This window comes from Somniosus microcephalus, chromosome 11 (assembly GCF_052327205.1).
Source record: "Somniosus microcephalus isolate GS21.2 chromosome 11, FLI_Smic_1.0, whole genome shotgun sequence".
Lineage (NCBI taxonomy): Eukaryota > Metazoa > Chordata > Chondrichthyes > Squaliformes > Somniosidae > Somniosus > Somniosus microcephalus.
The window spans coordinates 218,152,050-218,167,185 of record NC_140997.1 but is presented as its reverse complement, the minus strand read 5'-3'; the positions used below and the strand labels follow the sequence as shown (position 1 = coordinate 218,167,185).

Here is a 15,136-nt window from a genome sequence, read left to right as displayed (position 1 = left end):
GATGAAGCCTCCAGGAATACGTCCAACCAGAGTTGGCAACCCCAGCACTAACACAAGCCCATGAATGAGTCTTCCGCTTGCTGCCTCTGACCATCTGCCAGTTAGTTTTACCTCATGCTCCTCTTTAGTTTCCACACATCATGCACCATCACTAGACTGAGAGTGATGCCAGACAACTAGCTCCCAGGCATCCAGCTTTGGCGTGAACGCTTGTTCTGACCATATACCAGGTCTGCCTGAAGGCTGGGGTGCAGGAGCCAGCCCTGTAACAACAACGGCATCGCAAGGGATGGGCTGAGGCTCTACCCCCACAAGGGCATCCTAGAAAGTTCAGATAACTGGGACCCAGCCTAGTTTCTGGCTGATCTGCCACACTCCAGCCAAAGGTGTGGATTTTTTGGCTCTGATGTCTTTCCTATAAAAACTTTATGACAGATTATCCATTTCCTCCCCACACCCATCCCCTCCACGAGACCAGCTGTACCTCTTTCACCTGGGCAGGTGTGGCCTTAGTACCTTTTGGTCTCTCAGGTGGACGTAAAAGATCCCAGGGCACTATTTCGAAGAAGAGCATGGGAGTTATCCCCAGTGTCCTGGCTAATATTTATCACTCAACCAACATAACAAAAACAGATTATCTGGCCATTACCACATTGCTGTTTGTGGGAGCTTGCTGTGCGTTTCCCACATTACAACAGTGACTCCACTTCAAAAAGTATCTCATCGGCTGTAAAGCGCTTTGAGACGTCTGGTGGTCATGAAAGGCGCTATATAAATGCAAGTCTTTCTTTCTTTCAAGGAATGCTTTTGAAATATCCAAATGTTTGCCTGAAAAATCTGGGCCTTATTTCTAGCGATTGAAATCACCTTTTCTTCGACCCCTCAGGAATCCGTGCGTACGAACAGCTCGGTTTTAGGGCATTTGGGACTCCAGGAAAGTTGGCAGCTGCTGTAGCAATCACCCTGCAGAACATTGGAGGTAAGAAGTCGAAACAAGGATTTGAAAATTCACCAGGCTTGAAATCAAGTGTTCTTCTTCTTATGGTGTTCGCATACAAAGAATATCAATGTACTCGCAGTGCGACCTGTGGAGAAAACTGAAATGATATACTGTTTTGCTGTAACTACAGTGCCATATTTAATATGCTCCAATGTTTCTGTTGCTCACTGAGGACCTCTAGGTGCAGAAAGCCAGTACTGGAGCAATGCAATACTTGGTAACCCCCTAAAAAAAATAGTCGAAGGAACACCTGGCTGTTCCCTGCTGTGAACCAATTGAGACTGGTTGATCTTTGGAATTCTCTACCCCAGAGGGCTGTGGCCGCTCAGTCGTTGAGTATATTCAAGACAGAGATCGATAGATTTTGAGGCACTAAGGCAATCCAGGGATATGGGGATAAGGCGGGAAAGTGGAGTTGATGTAGAAGTTCAGCCACGATCTTATTGAATGGCGGAGTAGGCTCGAAGGGCCGTATGGCCTACTCCTGCTCCTATTTCTTATGTTCTAAGATGGACTCGACGTCTGAGTTTATCCCCCTAACATTGAGGCATTAGTCCAGAGATATCAAGATTAGAATTATGGTTGGTGAGAATGTAGGGGGAAGACGGACCTTCTCCAGACCATTAATTCCGCATTCCAGAGAAAAAACAATCTTTGTTTAGCCAAAGGGATAACGTCCACTGTGCATGATGTTCGTAGAACTACTTCCATTCCTTACGTGGGCATCTCCGAGCATACTGAATTTTAATACCCAAATGATCTGATCTTTTTACCCACACGCTGCAAAGAACTGTTTCCATAGAAGCCTTGGCATCAAACCTTTGTTTTAATGAAAATTGGGAGAAAGGTCTGTTTTTCTCCATAATTAAAGAAATCACATTTTCAGAAATTGCCTGTTTTATTCGCATGTACTATCTTGATTTTGTTAGCTTGTTAGTCAGTAGAAATAAAATGGGCATTGTCTCATTTTTCATTAAAAGAGGGATTTCAACCTCTCCTCTCCCACTCTCCCCCTCGCATATCTCCACTAATTGATGCACTACAGCCCTGCAATATACACTACCCAATGAAAACCATCTGTATAATCACTGCCAGGATACTACAACATAGTGTCGCATTCTTCCATTAACATCACGTATTCACTGATATCGCTATGCATCATAACACCTGAGCCTTCTGCAAATCCGCCTACACCTTTCATACTGGCCTAAAGCCGACAGTTTCTATTTATATCATGTATTGCCGATCCATTGCACGTAATATTTACTCAGTAGATCCAGCACCATAAAGCACCTGTGGCTTTCATGCATGTGTATACTTCAATTAAGTCTGCTCGCTGGATAAATAATAAATATGCCGTGGGTCCCTAAACACACATCCTTTGCTGATGCTATCATTTGTTCTCTTTATTTTCTCCCCCATCCGCCATTAGTCATTTCATGTTTGAGAATGCTGGTAGGTTATCTATGAACTCAGCCTCTGCTGATTCCACCTTGTAACATAGAAACATAGAAGATAGGAGCAGGAGTAGGCCATTCGGCCCCTCGAGCCTGCTCCGCCATTCAATGCGATCATGGCTGATCATCCAAATTCAGTACCCGGTCCCTGCTTTCTCCCCATACCCCTTGATTCCTTTAGCCTTAAGAAATATGTCCAACTCCTTCTTGAATACATTTCATGAATTGGCCTCAACTGCCTTCTGTGGTAGAGAATTCCACAGGTTCACCACTCTCTGGGTGAAGAAATTCCTCCTCATTTCTGTCCTAAATGGCAAAACTGAGATGAGGAGAAACTTCTTCACTCAGAGTGTAGTAAATCTATGGAATTTGCTACCTCAGAGAGCTGTGGAAGCTGCGACATTAAATACATTTAAAACAGAGGTAGACAGTTTCCTAGCTGATAAGGGAATTAGGGGTTACAGGGAGCGGGCAGGGAAGTGGACGTGAGTCTAGGTTCGGATCAGCCATGATCCTATTGAATGGCAGAGCAGGCCCGAGGGGCCGTATGGCCTACTCCTGCTCCTATTTCTTATGTTCTTATGTACCCTTTATCCTTAGACTGTGATCCCTGGTTCTGGACTCCCCGACCATTGGGAACATCCTTCCTGCATCTAATCTGTCCAGTCCTGTCAGAATTTTATAAGTTTCAATGAGATCCCCTCTCATTCTTCTAAACTCCAGCGAGTACAAGCTCAATCGACCCAATCTCTCCTCATACATCATTCCTGCCACCCCAGGTATCAGCCTGGTGAATCTTCGCTGCACTCCTTCCATGGCAAGAACATCCTTCCTCAGATAAGGCGACCAAAACTGCACACAATACTCAAGATGTGGTCTCACCAAGGCCCTGTACAACTGCAGCAAGACATCCTTGTTCCTGTACTCGAACCCTCGCTGTAACCGTCCACAGAAAGGTGGTGAGCGTGGCCAGAATTGGCGTACCCACTTGTACATTTTTAAGAGAAAAATGAAAAAAGAGAAGAAAAGACTTGCTTTTATGTAGCGCCTTTCATGACCTCAGGATGTCCCAAAGTGCTTTACAGCCAATTAAGTGCTTTTGAAGCATAGTCACTGTTGTAATGGAGGAAACATTACTCCTTTAAAAGCTTTCCTCTGCGACAAGGTGTCTGAAATGTCTGGAGACCCAGTTCCCCAGACGGAGACACATCCTCTGCCGCGGTTCATTGTTGAGGTTTAAGCTGCAAGCTCAACCTAAAGCCCTTTGTCTGCTTTCAGCCATGTCCAGTTATCTCTACATCGTGAAGTATGAACTTCCCCTGGTGATCCAGGCCTTCCTGAACATTGAGGAGAAAGCTGGGTGAGTAAGAACTCCTGAAAGGTAAAAAGGCTGAAATAAATGTTCGGCGGTGGGGGACGAGGTGTAAATTTCCTCGGGCCTTCTCCCATTGCTCCGCAGTTACTTGGGCAGCAGCTTGGCGGAAACCCCCTTTTTTATCCGTGTAGATGGGGTTTCCGCCAATCTTCCACCAGCAGAGCAGGAGAAGTCCTGAGGAAATTCTGACCTTTGCTCTTCCTTCAAGCTCCAGAATATTAAAGTATTAGAATAAGAGCAAGGTGAACACCTATAAATGACATTACTGAACCTGGGCACCGAGGCCAATTGGAGGGCCCCAGCAATGCTCCAGCTGAGATTTTAAAATTCTCATCCTTGTTTTTAAATCCCTCCATGGCCTCGCCCCTCCCTATCTCTGTAATCTCCCTCCGCTCTAAAAATTCTTCAAGATATGTGCGCTCCTCCAATTCCAGCCTCTTGAACATCCCCGATTTTAATCGCTCCACCATTGGCGGCCGTGCCTTCAGCTGCCTAGGCCCTGTGCTCTGGAATTCCCTCCCTAAACCTCTCTGCCTCTCTACCTCTCTTTCCTCCTTCAAGACGCTCCTTAAAATGTACCGTCATCTGCCCCAACATCTCCTTATGTGACTCGGTGTCAAATTTTGTTTGATAAGGCTACAGGCACTATATAAATACAAGTTGTTGTTGAGACAACCCAGTTTATAGATCAAATCTGGTATTTTGCTGGTCTGTATGTCTCAGTATATCATGCAGTGCATTTATCCACTAATCCAGTAGAGAAGCCATCCAACGAATGCTTGTTATTCCACTTGGACATCATAGAAAGGATACAGGGTGTCTAATTTGGCAGCCAGTGAATACAATGAAAATAAAGTTCGCTACAGTATTGGCATTCCATGCTCATGGTGTCACTAGTGTATTTAGTAAATAATCTCTTATATTTAAACTCCATGCAGAGGCTTTCTCGTCACATAGAAAGTTACAGCACGGAGGGAGGCCATTTCGGCCCATCGTGTCCGCGCCAGAAACTTAGCTCCTTGTACTTTTTAAATTTGGATGTGTTATCTGAATAGAATCTTAAGGGCCAACTTTAACCCCACCCCCTGCCCCCGGTGTGGGTGAGGGGGGGTAAAATGGCTGGGGGTTGCGCCATATTCCCGTCCCTCACCATTTTTACTGACCCATCTACAGGCATGGGAAGGCCACCCGCCTCAGAGAAGTGGGGGGCCTAATTTAAATGGCTGCCATTTTACCCGTAGGCCCAACTACGGCCTGCATGGCCCCCGGCCCGCCAGCTTTAGCTGGCGGCAGCAAGGATCTAGGTCTAGCTAAACTCTTTTAAAACATTTTTTAAAGGTTCCTTGTGGGCCAGGATGACCCCACAAGGTTACCTAGAGCCTCTCTGGGCCCAGGCTCCACCCCCCTCCCCCAATGGCGAACCTGCTGACACTCTCCTCCCAAATCCCTACTTACTTTGCTGAGGACCATTTCTGTGGGTCCCCGGCAGCGAACTGACCCTCAACCAATTTTGAGTCCCACCTGCCAGTGGTGAGGTCATTCCCACCGGCTTTGGGTGGGAGTCAGAGTCGGGGCATGCAAACGAGGCCCTTAAGTTAAAATCTCCTGGGCATCACGCTCCGGGAGGGCCGGACGGTTTGGCTCCCACCTTGGCCTCCGAACCCCCAACTTCAAATTGGCCCTTTTATTTCTGAATCCTAGGCCTAACAGGAAGTGTGTGTTGGTAGCATTAAAGCACCCGCCATTTTGGTAGCACATTGCATTGATGTTTCAAGATCTTACGTGGCAGTTTGCCAATCTTAACCATGACATAATTTGGAAATGCATAGCAGATGCCTGGAGGTAGAATTTCCACGATTTCCCGACAGAAACCTCAGGCGGAATGGCGTATGTGATAGCAGAAGATTGGGAAAATCCCTGTGAAAATTTCTGCCACTGGCGTTTATCCAAAGGGAGGAAAGGAAATCACCTACTGTTGCTCATTTACTATTGGCTGACTGTCTTTTCAGCTGGAGACTGGAAAGAAAGAAAGACTTTCATTTATATAGCACTTTCACAACCACTGGACATCCCAAAGCGCTTTACAGCCAATGAAGTACTTTTGGAAGTATAGTCGCTGTTGTAATGTAGGAAACACAGCAGCCAATTTGCACACAGCAAGCTCCCACAAACAGCAATGTGATTATGACACATGATATAATCTGTTTCTGTGATGTTGATTGAGGGTTAAGTATTGGCCCAGGACACCGGGGATAATTCCCCTGCTCTTCTTCGAAGAAGTGCCGTGGGATTTTTTACGTCCAGCCTGAGAGAGCAGACGGTTTAACGTCTCGTCCGAAAAACGGCACCTCTGACAGTGCAGCACTCCCTTGGCACCGCACTGGAGTGTCAGCCTGCATTTCCTGCTCAAGTACCTGGAGTGGGACTTGAACCCACAACCTTCAGAGTCAGAGGCGAGGGTGCTACCCACTGAGCCACGGCTGACACACGATGTAATCAGCTGGAACACGTTACAAGAGGGACAGAAAAGAAAGGGAGAAAAAAAAAAAATTTTTAAACTCTTAATCGGAATAGTTATTGTTGTGCTAATAATAGGAGTTCATGTTTCTTCAACGGAAAATTGTTACTCATTGTGCAACTGTACAATATTTCTGTTTATCAGCAAGGTGAAGGTTACATACTGCAATTTATATGGAGTTTCCCTTTTTTGCTCAGCAGTGTAAGGATTACTTGTGTAAGTGTTTCAGCAGGGTAGGGATTATACACATGTATGGAGATGGCCTTTCAGCAGAGCGAATGGTAGGAAAATGAAATGCTTAATAAAGATTATATTTAAGGAGATAGATAGATTTCTAGACACAAAAGGCATCAAGGGGTATGGGGAGAGAGCGGGAATATGGTATTGAGATAGAGGGCTGGATTTTCACTGAGGAGTCGTGTAGGAGGCAGGACTACAACTTTCGGGGTTGTAGTCCCGCCTCCATCGAGTTCTAGCCAACCCACGCGATTTTGACTTGATTGACCTTGTTGAGCCCACCCAGCGAGCTCAGCAGGCCAATTAAGGGCCACCTGGCAACAGGTGACATCACAGATTGATATTTCATCTGTCAAGACCTTTTGACAGATGAAATATCAGCATTTCACAGCTGTTTGAAGCTGTCAAACACTGACAATCTGTACTCCAAGTTAACTCCATCCTGTCAGGATGATTTAGAGAGATCTCCAGAACAGAAAGCTGAATGCTGGAACTTTTGACATTGCGGCCATTCTGCTTTCTGTGCCAGTGAGATGAGGGACTCCTGAGACCTGAGGGAAGGAAGGCTGTAAAGGTATGTCAATGTAAGTAAAACTTCTTTAAACACTTTAAACACACTTACCTCAGCACTCATACATCCATCACTCACCTGAACACCGGACATCTCGACCCCTCCAAGTCCTTCATCCCGACGGCCCGCCTCGCTAACTTGGCGTGGTTTGGAGCCGTCTAGAATCCCACATTTCAACAATAAAAATAGGGATTAGGCTAAAAACTGCCTGTTAACTACCTGTTAACAGGCAGTTAATTGGCACTAATCCCCTTCCCGCCTCGGGGAGGCGGGTCCCAGTGCGGGTCGGGTACCCGCCTCCTTTGAAACTGGCATGGGGGCGGGATGGGTTCGTGCCCCCCGATTTCGGGATTTTAACCCCCCACACGCCTCCAATCACGCCTCAATGAAAATCCTGCCCAGAGGATCAGCCATGATCATATTGAATGGCGGAGCAGGCTCGAAGGGCCAAATGGCCTACCCCTGCTCCTATTTTTCTATGTTTCTGTAGGAAACTTGGTATCTGAATAAGTGAGACTTCAACAGGGTAAGGATTGGCTGTGTAACTTGTGTCCAGCAGAGTAAGGGTTACTCACTGTGCAACTGTAGTGAGCTGCTGCTTATTCAGCAGGAGTAAGGGTTAGGCACTGTGCAACTGTACTGATTCCTTGTTTATTCAGCAGGAGTACGGGTTAGGCACTGTGCAACTGTACTGATTCCTTGTTTATTCAGCAGGGTAAGGGTTATGCATGGTGCATCTTTGTGGAGCCCGTGTTTATTCACCGGGGTAGAGATGAACTCGGATATCACAACAGTTGTTATATTTGCCAAGTGATGATTTCCTGTTTATTCTGCAGGTTAACAGTTAAAGGCAAATCATTGGTGGTGGGATTTGTTTTGGAGTTCCTCCTTATTTAACCAGAGTACGGGTTAAGAAAATTAAATATTAAACCAGGGTGAGACACGAGGCCTCTACGCGTGCATTTACGAATGCAGAAACAGAGCTGCTCCTAAACAGTTGTCATTTGACTAGATGTATACAGAGATGGCGCAATCCCCAATACAGCCTTGACAGTGAAGGGAACAGGACAGCTGCGGAGATATGGTGGCCGATCGCTGCCCTATCTATATATTGGCTGTTCTAGCTGTAGCTGGCTGAGGTACTTGGAAGCTCCCTGTTACAGTCCGGGGCTCCATTGGTGGAATCTTGAAATTCCGCAGTTGCACAGATGTCCTACAGTTACGATACAGAATGCTTTAGCCCGCATTTGATTAAAGCAAAGGAACAAATATAGAACTCGAGCAAACTTTAGCTGTGGTTGCATCAGCCTCCCCAGGGGAAGGGAGGAGTTCTGTGAAAGTGTGCTGTTATGGCACAAAATCTGTGATACAGGCCATAATATAATTACTGACAAACAGGAGTGCGTTCATTTACAGCCACTCTCTTAGGGCCCCCCCTGTTTAAACTAGACTAGTATTTCTTAAGGGGCTGGGGTTGAGCTGCCGAGCAAAGATGGGTAAATACTCACAGCGAGGACAGAACGGCTGCCAACTTGGCTATAGAATGGTGCATGCTGGATCAGCATGGCAAAAGGGAAAAAATGGTACCTAGAGATGGGGGAATTCAGTTATGTGGAGAGACTGGAGAAACTGGGATTGTTCTCCGAGCAAAGAAGGTTAAAGGGAGATTAAATAGAGGTGTTCAAAATGATGAGGGGTTTCGATAGAGCAGTTAGGAAGAAGCTGTTTCCACTGGCAGGAGGGTCGGTAAACAGATTTAAGATAATTGACAAAAAAAGCCAGAGGGGAGATGAGAACAATTTTTTTTTACTCAGCAAGTTGTTATAATCTGGAATGCACTGCCTGAAAGGGCGGTGGAAGCAGATTCAATAGTAACTTTCAAAAGGAAATTGGATAAATACTTAAAAAGGAAAATTTGCAGCGCTATGGGGAAAGAGCAGGGGGAGTGGGACTAATTGGAGAGCTCTTTCAAAGGCACAATGGGCCAAATGGCGGCCTCCTGTGCTGTATCTAAGATAATAAAAATATTGATGAAGGGAATTACTACAACAACAAAAATAATGCTTAAATATTTGTACACAAGTTTCAGCTTAAAATAACATTGAAAAATAGATTTAAACACACACACACTCATCCATGATGTAGCCTTGATTTGTACAATTCATAGATTCATAGAATGATACAGCACAGGAGAGGGCCATTCTGCTCATCGTGTCTGTGCCGGCTCTTTGGTACGGTTGGTGCTGCTGTCTTGACTTTCTTTCTGTGAGGTAAATTAAGATACTTGTACTGGGATCTGCAGTGCCATTTGAGCTGCCTTTCAAATAATTTTTTTTCTTCCTCCCCTTCACGTCTTCTCGAGATTTGAATATCTGAGAAGGAAGAGATCAAGGGTTTGGAACTTGCGTGATATGTTCTGTGATGAAAAGTGTACAGTGCTTGTATGTCTTACTGAAGCTGTTCTTTAAGTACCGCATTGATTCTTAGAAAGAAAGACTTGCATTTATATAGCGTCTTTCACGACCACCGAACGTCTCATAGCGCTTTACAGCCAATGAAGTACTTTTGGAGTGGAGTCACTGTTGTAATGTGGAAAACGCGGCAGCCAATTTGTGCACCGCAAGCTCCCACAAATAGCAATGTGATAATGACCAGATAATTGGCCCAGAAATTAGGGTCGGGGGCTTCCCGCGGATGCAAGCCCCCGATCTGCACTTACCTTGCGCGCCGGCCATTGAGCTGTAGGGCCCCGTGGAATTCTGATCCGGGGCCTGCTCCAGCTGCCGGCGCGCAGTGCTTGCGTATCCCAGGGGCGCAGTTAGTTCGATGCGTCCCCTGGGATCACGTGGGCCATGAGCAGCCAATCGGAGCAGGGAATGCTCCATTCATAAGTCTGACAGGAAGTGCTTATAAATACTTATAAAGACTTATAAATACTACGGCCCCAAAATAGCACTAAACCTTCAAATAATTTTTTTTTTTAATCACATTTTTTAAATAAACTATAAACTACATGAAATAACTATTTTAAACAATAATTTAAATTTTTGAAAAAATAATTTTATATTCTAACGGGGCTAAAAATAAACTTACCTTGCTTTAAAGTATTTACAAATAATAAACCTGTGGGAAAAATGTTTTAATTTTAATTAATTCACCACTTACCTTGTAAAAAGCAGGCCTTACACCTGCTTTTTATATTTCTAAATTCTGCAGGCTTACGTTCCCGGAGAAGCCTGTAAAAAAAAAAACTAAGTTTGATACGCACGCGCAGCCTCCCCGCGCGCACGCGTTCGACCTCTGAACCTCTTCGTTCAGAGGAACTGAAGTACCGGTTTCCCGCGTATGCGCAGTGCATGCAGGAAACCGGCACTTCCTACGGGTAAGTACCCCATGCGTACTCACCTGTGGAGACCCGAATTTCTGGGCCCATATGTTTTTGTTATGTTGGTTGAGGGATAAATATTGACCAGGACACCGGGGATAACTCCCCGGCTCTTCTTTGAAATAGTGCCGTGGGATCTTTTACGTCCACCTGAGAGAGCAGATGGGGCCTCGGTTTAACGTCTCATCTGAAAGACGACACCTCCAACAGCGCTCACTCAGCACTGCACTGGAGTGTCAGCCTAGCTTCCTGTGCTCAAGTCCCTGGAGTGGAACTTGAACCCACAACCTTCTGACTCAGAGGCGAGTGTGCTACCAACTGAGCTACAGTTGATCTAAAGCAGATGTTTAAAAAGGTCCCGATGTAAGAGGAACAGTTCCTCTGTGTGTTATGTGTAATGAAATCCTAAATCTGTTCTTTATAGGAGGGACAACAATTTTATTATACATGATGCACAGAGGAAATCTTCCCTTGTAATCTTGGTAGTCCATGAAATAAATGTACTCTGTGCTAGAAATGAAGGGGTTAAGGCATTAGCTCGGCCTGGCTGCCATTACAGCCTCTATTCTGAGGTGTTGAGCTGTCCAGTAACAGCGTCACCTATTCAGGCCTTTAATCATAAAACAGGCCGTCTGTAACCGGATTACGAGGCCCAGACCAAAGACTGCTGCTACTGTCGGGGCCAAAGTGAAAACACTGGGTTCTTTCAGGCAAAATGGCACCGATAATGAGTGCAACGTTGGTGTCTCAATCCTGCCCTAGCTCCAGAACAAGGCCCACAGAAACCGCTTGGAAAAACTGAGCCAGCATTCGAGCTCTGGTTGCCATCTCGCTGACACAATGCAATGGAGAGCACTTAAAAAAAAATAAAAAAAATGAGAAATTCGTACAAGTGCACCTTTCACCACAGAGGCAATGGAACTTGAACCTGGGAGGCAAGAGCAGTCCTTAGAAGGCTGTCTCAGTACATCTTAACTCTGGGGTGTTACATAACCCTCTGCAGCTTTCGGAATACGCAGAGAATGGGGACAATGTCCCTCCGCATGACGCAGCAGCACATTTACTGCTGCCAGTAAGACTTCTTAAAAGTTCAATCTCGGGATGCGGGCGTCACTGGCAAGGCTGGCATTTCTTGCCCATCCCTAGTTGCCCCCAGAATGTGGTGGTAGATCTTCATCATGAACCGCTGTAGCGGTTTGATACAACTGAGTGGCTCACCAGGCCACGTCAGAGGGCAGATAAGAGTCAGCAACACTGGTGTGGGACTGGAGTCACATATAGGCCAGACCGGGTAAGGACGGCGCGCTGCCTTCCATAAAGGACATCGGGTGGATTTTTACAACAGTCCAGTACCAGTCAGGATAGTTTAAAAAAAAAAAAAATCTTAGGTAGGTAGAGGCAAATTAAAAATGTCCAGCCAGCAAACCTAACATCACAGCACCTTCTGCAATCATCCAGAGGTTGCAGAGTGGCACAGCAGGAGGAGGGTGAACGCCGACACGGGACTGGTTGGGCCGAATGGCCTGCCTTTGTGTTGTAACTCCTATGTATTGCTTTGTCTAAGGAGCTGTGATTCAAAAGCTGCTACATCAAGTATCCCATTTGGATGCCGCATTGGAACTCCCATTGAGTGAATCATGAGTTGTGTCAGTAACACTGTTAGAAGTGAAAGTCAGGTTTAATTTGGGGTTTGCAGGTCCGTGGACACATTGTTTGAAAAAACATAAACTTGGCATCACCTCAGCGCTGTTCCCTGATTTACCTCCTCTTCCCTTTTTGCTCTTTCCAACTTGGGTGTTGACTTGTACCAAGAGTCTTGGCCCTTCACTTTGGCTGCTCAACAAAAAAGGGAAGCACAACCCTGCTTGGCATCGAACAAAATTTATTCTAAACAGGTGCAGTCTGACGCCAGGGAGTAAATACTGAGAACCATACGTGAATTCATTTCTGACCCGCTTTTGCGTGGTGTCTCAGTGACCTGGTCGCATGCCAGGGAGGAAATGGTCTCCCACAATGATACAAGGTTATAGTAAGAGCGGAGACGTGGCAACAAAAAAAAAAAAAGAGGCAAATTGTGGAAAATGGCATTGAAGCAGTTGGGTCAGCGTATACAGAGTTATTGGGCCAGAAATTCGTGACCAAAGGCGTGAGTACGGTCGGGGTACTCACGCATCTGGCCGTTGGAAATGCCGGCGTTCAGCATGAACAGCGCATGCGGGGAACGCCGGCATTTCCAGACCTCGGAACGAAGGGGTTCATAGGCACAGCGCGTGCGACTGCACAGGCAGCGCTTGCGCAGTGAACTTCGTAGATTTCATTCATGGATTCAGTGAGGGTAAGTCCTTACAAGTTACACTTGAAAAAATCAGGTGTAAAGTTGTTCCAAGGCTGCGGAGGAAGATATATTTTATCGTGGAGCTTCTGAAAGGCAATATTTTTGTTTGGGAAAGGGAGGGAAGTTATTTTAAGAAATTTTAAGTAAGTTTTAAAGTTTAAATTTTTTTTTTTAAACGAGTTTTCAGAACGGTAGGTAGAAGGAGCAATTGTGGCTGTGTGAATGGAATGTGAAAATGAGTGTTCTAAAATGAGTAATGTAACATTTCCAGCACTTTTAAGAAAGAAACTTTTCATCAGTAATAAGTAATTATGTATGTATGTCCGCATATATTCCTTTACGTATATGTATGTATGTTTTATATTCCTTTACTAATGTGTATGAATGTATGTTTTTAATTATGATTTTCCAATAAGTTACTTTCTCTGAAAGTCATAATTAAATAATACATTCATACACATAAGTAAAGGAATATATACATAACACGCAAAGGAATATATACAGACATACATACTTTCAGAAGCTCCACGATAAGAAATATCTTCCTCCGCAGCCTCTGGAGCAACTGTACCCATGCTTTTTTCATGTGTAAGTTGTAAGGACTTGACCTCACTGAAATCATGAATGAAAGCGGCGAATTTTACTGCGCACGCGTTTTGCCTCTGAACCCCTTCGTTCAGAGGACAAGAAATGCCGGTTTTCCCCGCATGCGCTGTGCATGCTGAAAACCGGCATTTCCTCCAGCCAGACGCGTAAGTACCCCGACCGTACTCGCGCATTTGGAAGGGAATTACTGGGCCAACATTTTACATGTAAAAAAAATGAAAAATTTAACAATTGCACGATTTGCCCCCTCGCATCTGCGACTGAGGGTCCAAGGAGGTGCATTGCGCAAGAGGTCATCGTCGTACATATCCTCACACTGTTCCCTTTCGGGAACTGTATGAAGTGGTGGAAGGATTTATGGCCGTGATTAACGCTCATTCCGTGACCGTAACCATCTTTGAACCAGCCATTAGGGTGGTTAGTCCTATGGCGTGAGGGTTTTACGGGCTCCCACAACCCATCTGAGGGGGGGGGGGCCACCCACACCCACGGACGCAAGTATCCCGCTGGATGTCCACCCAGAATTTATAGTTGGAGCTCCGACTCCACTTGCCGGGACTGTCTGGAGTGGGGTTCGAGACCTTACTCCTTCTGGCCCAGCGGCGGGGATGCTTACTGCTACGCAAAAGGCCCACTCTGCACAAAAGGTGACACCCATACGTTTCCTGCGCCTTTTCCCTCCCCGTGACTGGAGCCCTATGCTGCCACTTGAAAGACCAAGCTATCATCTGCCCTTTTTGCGGCGCCTTTGACTTCTCATTACCAATGATGAGCAGGCGCTGCGCCTCCACCTCCTTGAGGAGATTGCTGAGGTCATCATCAGTTCAATTGTGAGTTCTTTTAATGCCGTGAATTGTGCTCATTCCAGCCATTTCACGTTGCTAATCGGATTGGGCCTTTGGCATAGCGGTAGGATCCCCGCCGCTGGGCCAGATCAGGGTAGGGTTTCGAACCCCGCTCCAGACAGTCCCGGCAAGTGGAGTCGGAGCTCCGGCTCTAAATTCTGGGTTGACATCCAGTGGGATATTTGCGTCCGTGGGTGTGGGTGGCCCCCCCTCCTTGTATAGCTTGTGGGAGCCCGTAAAACCCTCCCGCCATAGGACTAACCGCCCTAATGGCTGGTTCAAAGATGGTTACGGTCACGGAATGAGCGTTAATCATGGCCATAAATCCTTCCACCACTTCATACAGTTCCCCAAAGGGAACGGTGTGAAGACACGTATGACGACGACATTGCTAAATAAATACATGGAATTAAAAAAATTCTTTTAGGGCTTTTAAAAGTCTTTAAATTGCTTTAATTCTGTTTAAAACTACTTCAGATTCTTCAAAATAATGTAAACGTTTTTAAAATTTTATAAAAGTTCACAAAACATTCATAAAATAGCAGATAACTTACTTTCCCTGCAGCTGTGTAACTACAAAGTCCTCTGCAGCTGCTTGGAGAGATTGGGGGCGTGTCCTACTACAATGAGACCTTAAGGGGCGTGTCTCACTTGCACTGCACGCTCCAGGCTTCGCGCTGGCTGCACTCCTGGGCGGTGTGACGTCATACGCTGCCCGGGATTCTTCTTTTTGAAACACCAATTCCAGGCGTCCCTGGAGGTGATCGGCAGGAGCGTCGGGTAAGTGCATATACGGGGCTTGCACGC

At 45.9% G+C, this 15,136-nt stretch overlaps 1 protein-coding gene across 4 annotated transcripts in view; it reads left to right on the top strand.

Moving 5' to 3' along the window:
* The window catches only part of slc38a3a (solute carrier family 38 member 3a), a 224,898-nt gene that overhangs the window by 144,092 nt on the left and 65,670 nt on the right, over positions 1-15,136 (top strand). For all 4 annotated transcript variants that reach the window (XR_015080074.1, XM_086001973.1, XM_086001971.1 and 1 more), the window contains exons 6-7: positions 887-979; positions 3,736-3,817. Coding sequence is in view for 3 of the 4 variants with exons in the window: in XM_086001973.1 (XP_085858099.1) it covers positions 887-979; positions 3,736-3,817 (175 nt within the window). In the remaining variant the exon portion in view is untranslated. The remainder of the gene's footprint in view (positions 1-886; positions 980-3,735; positions 3,818-15,136) is intronic.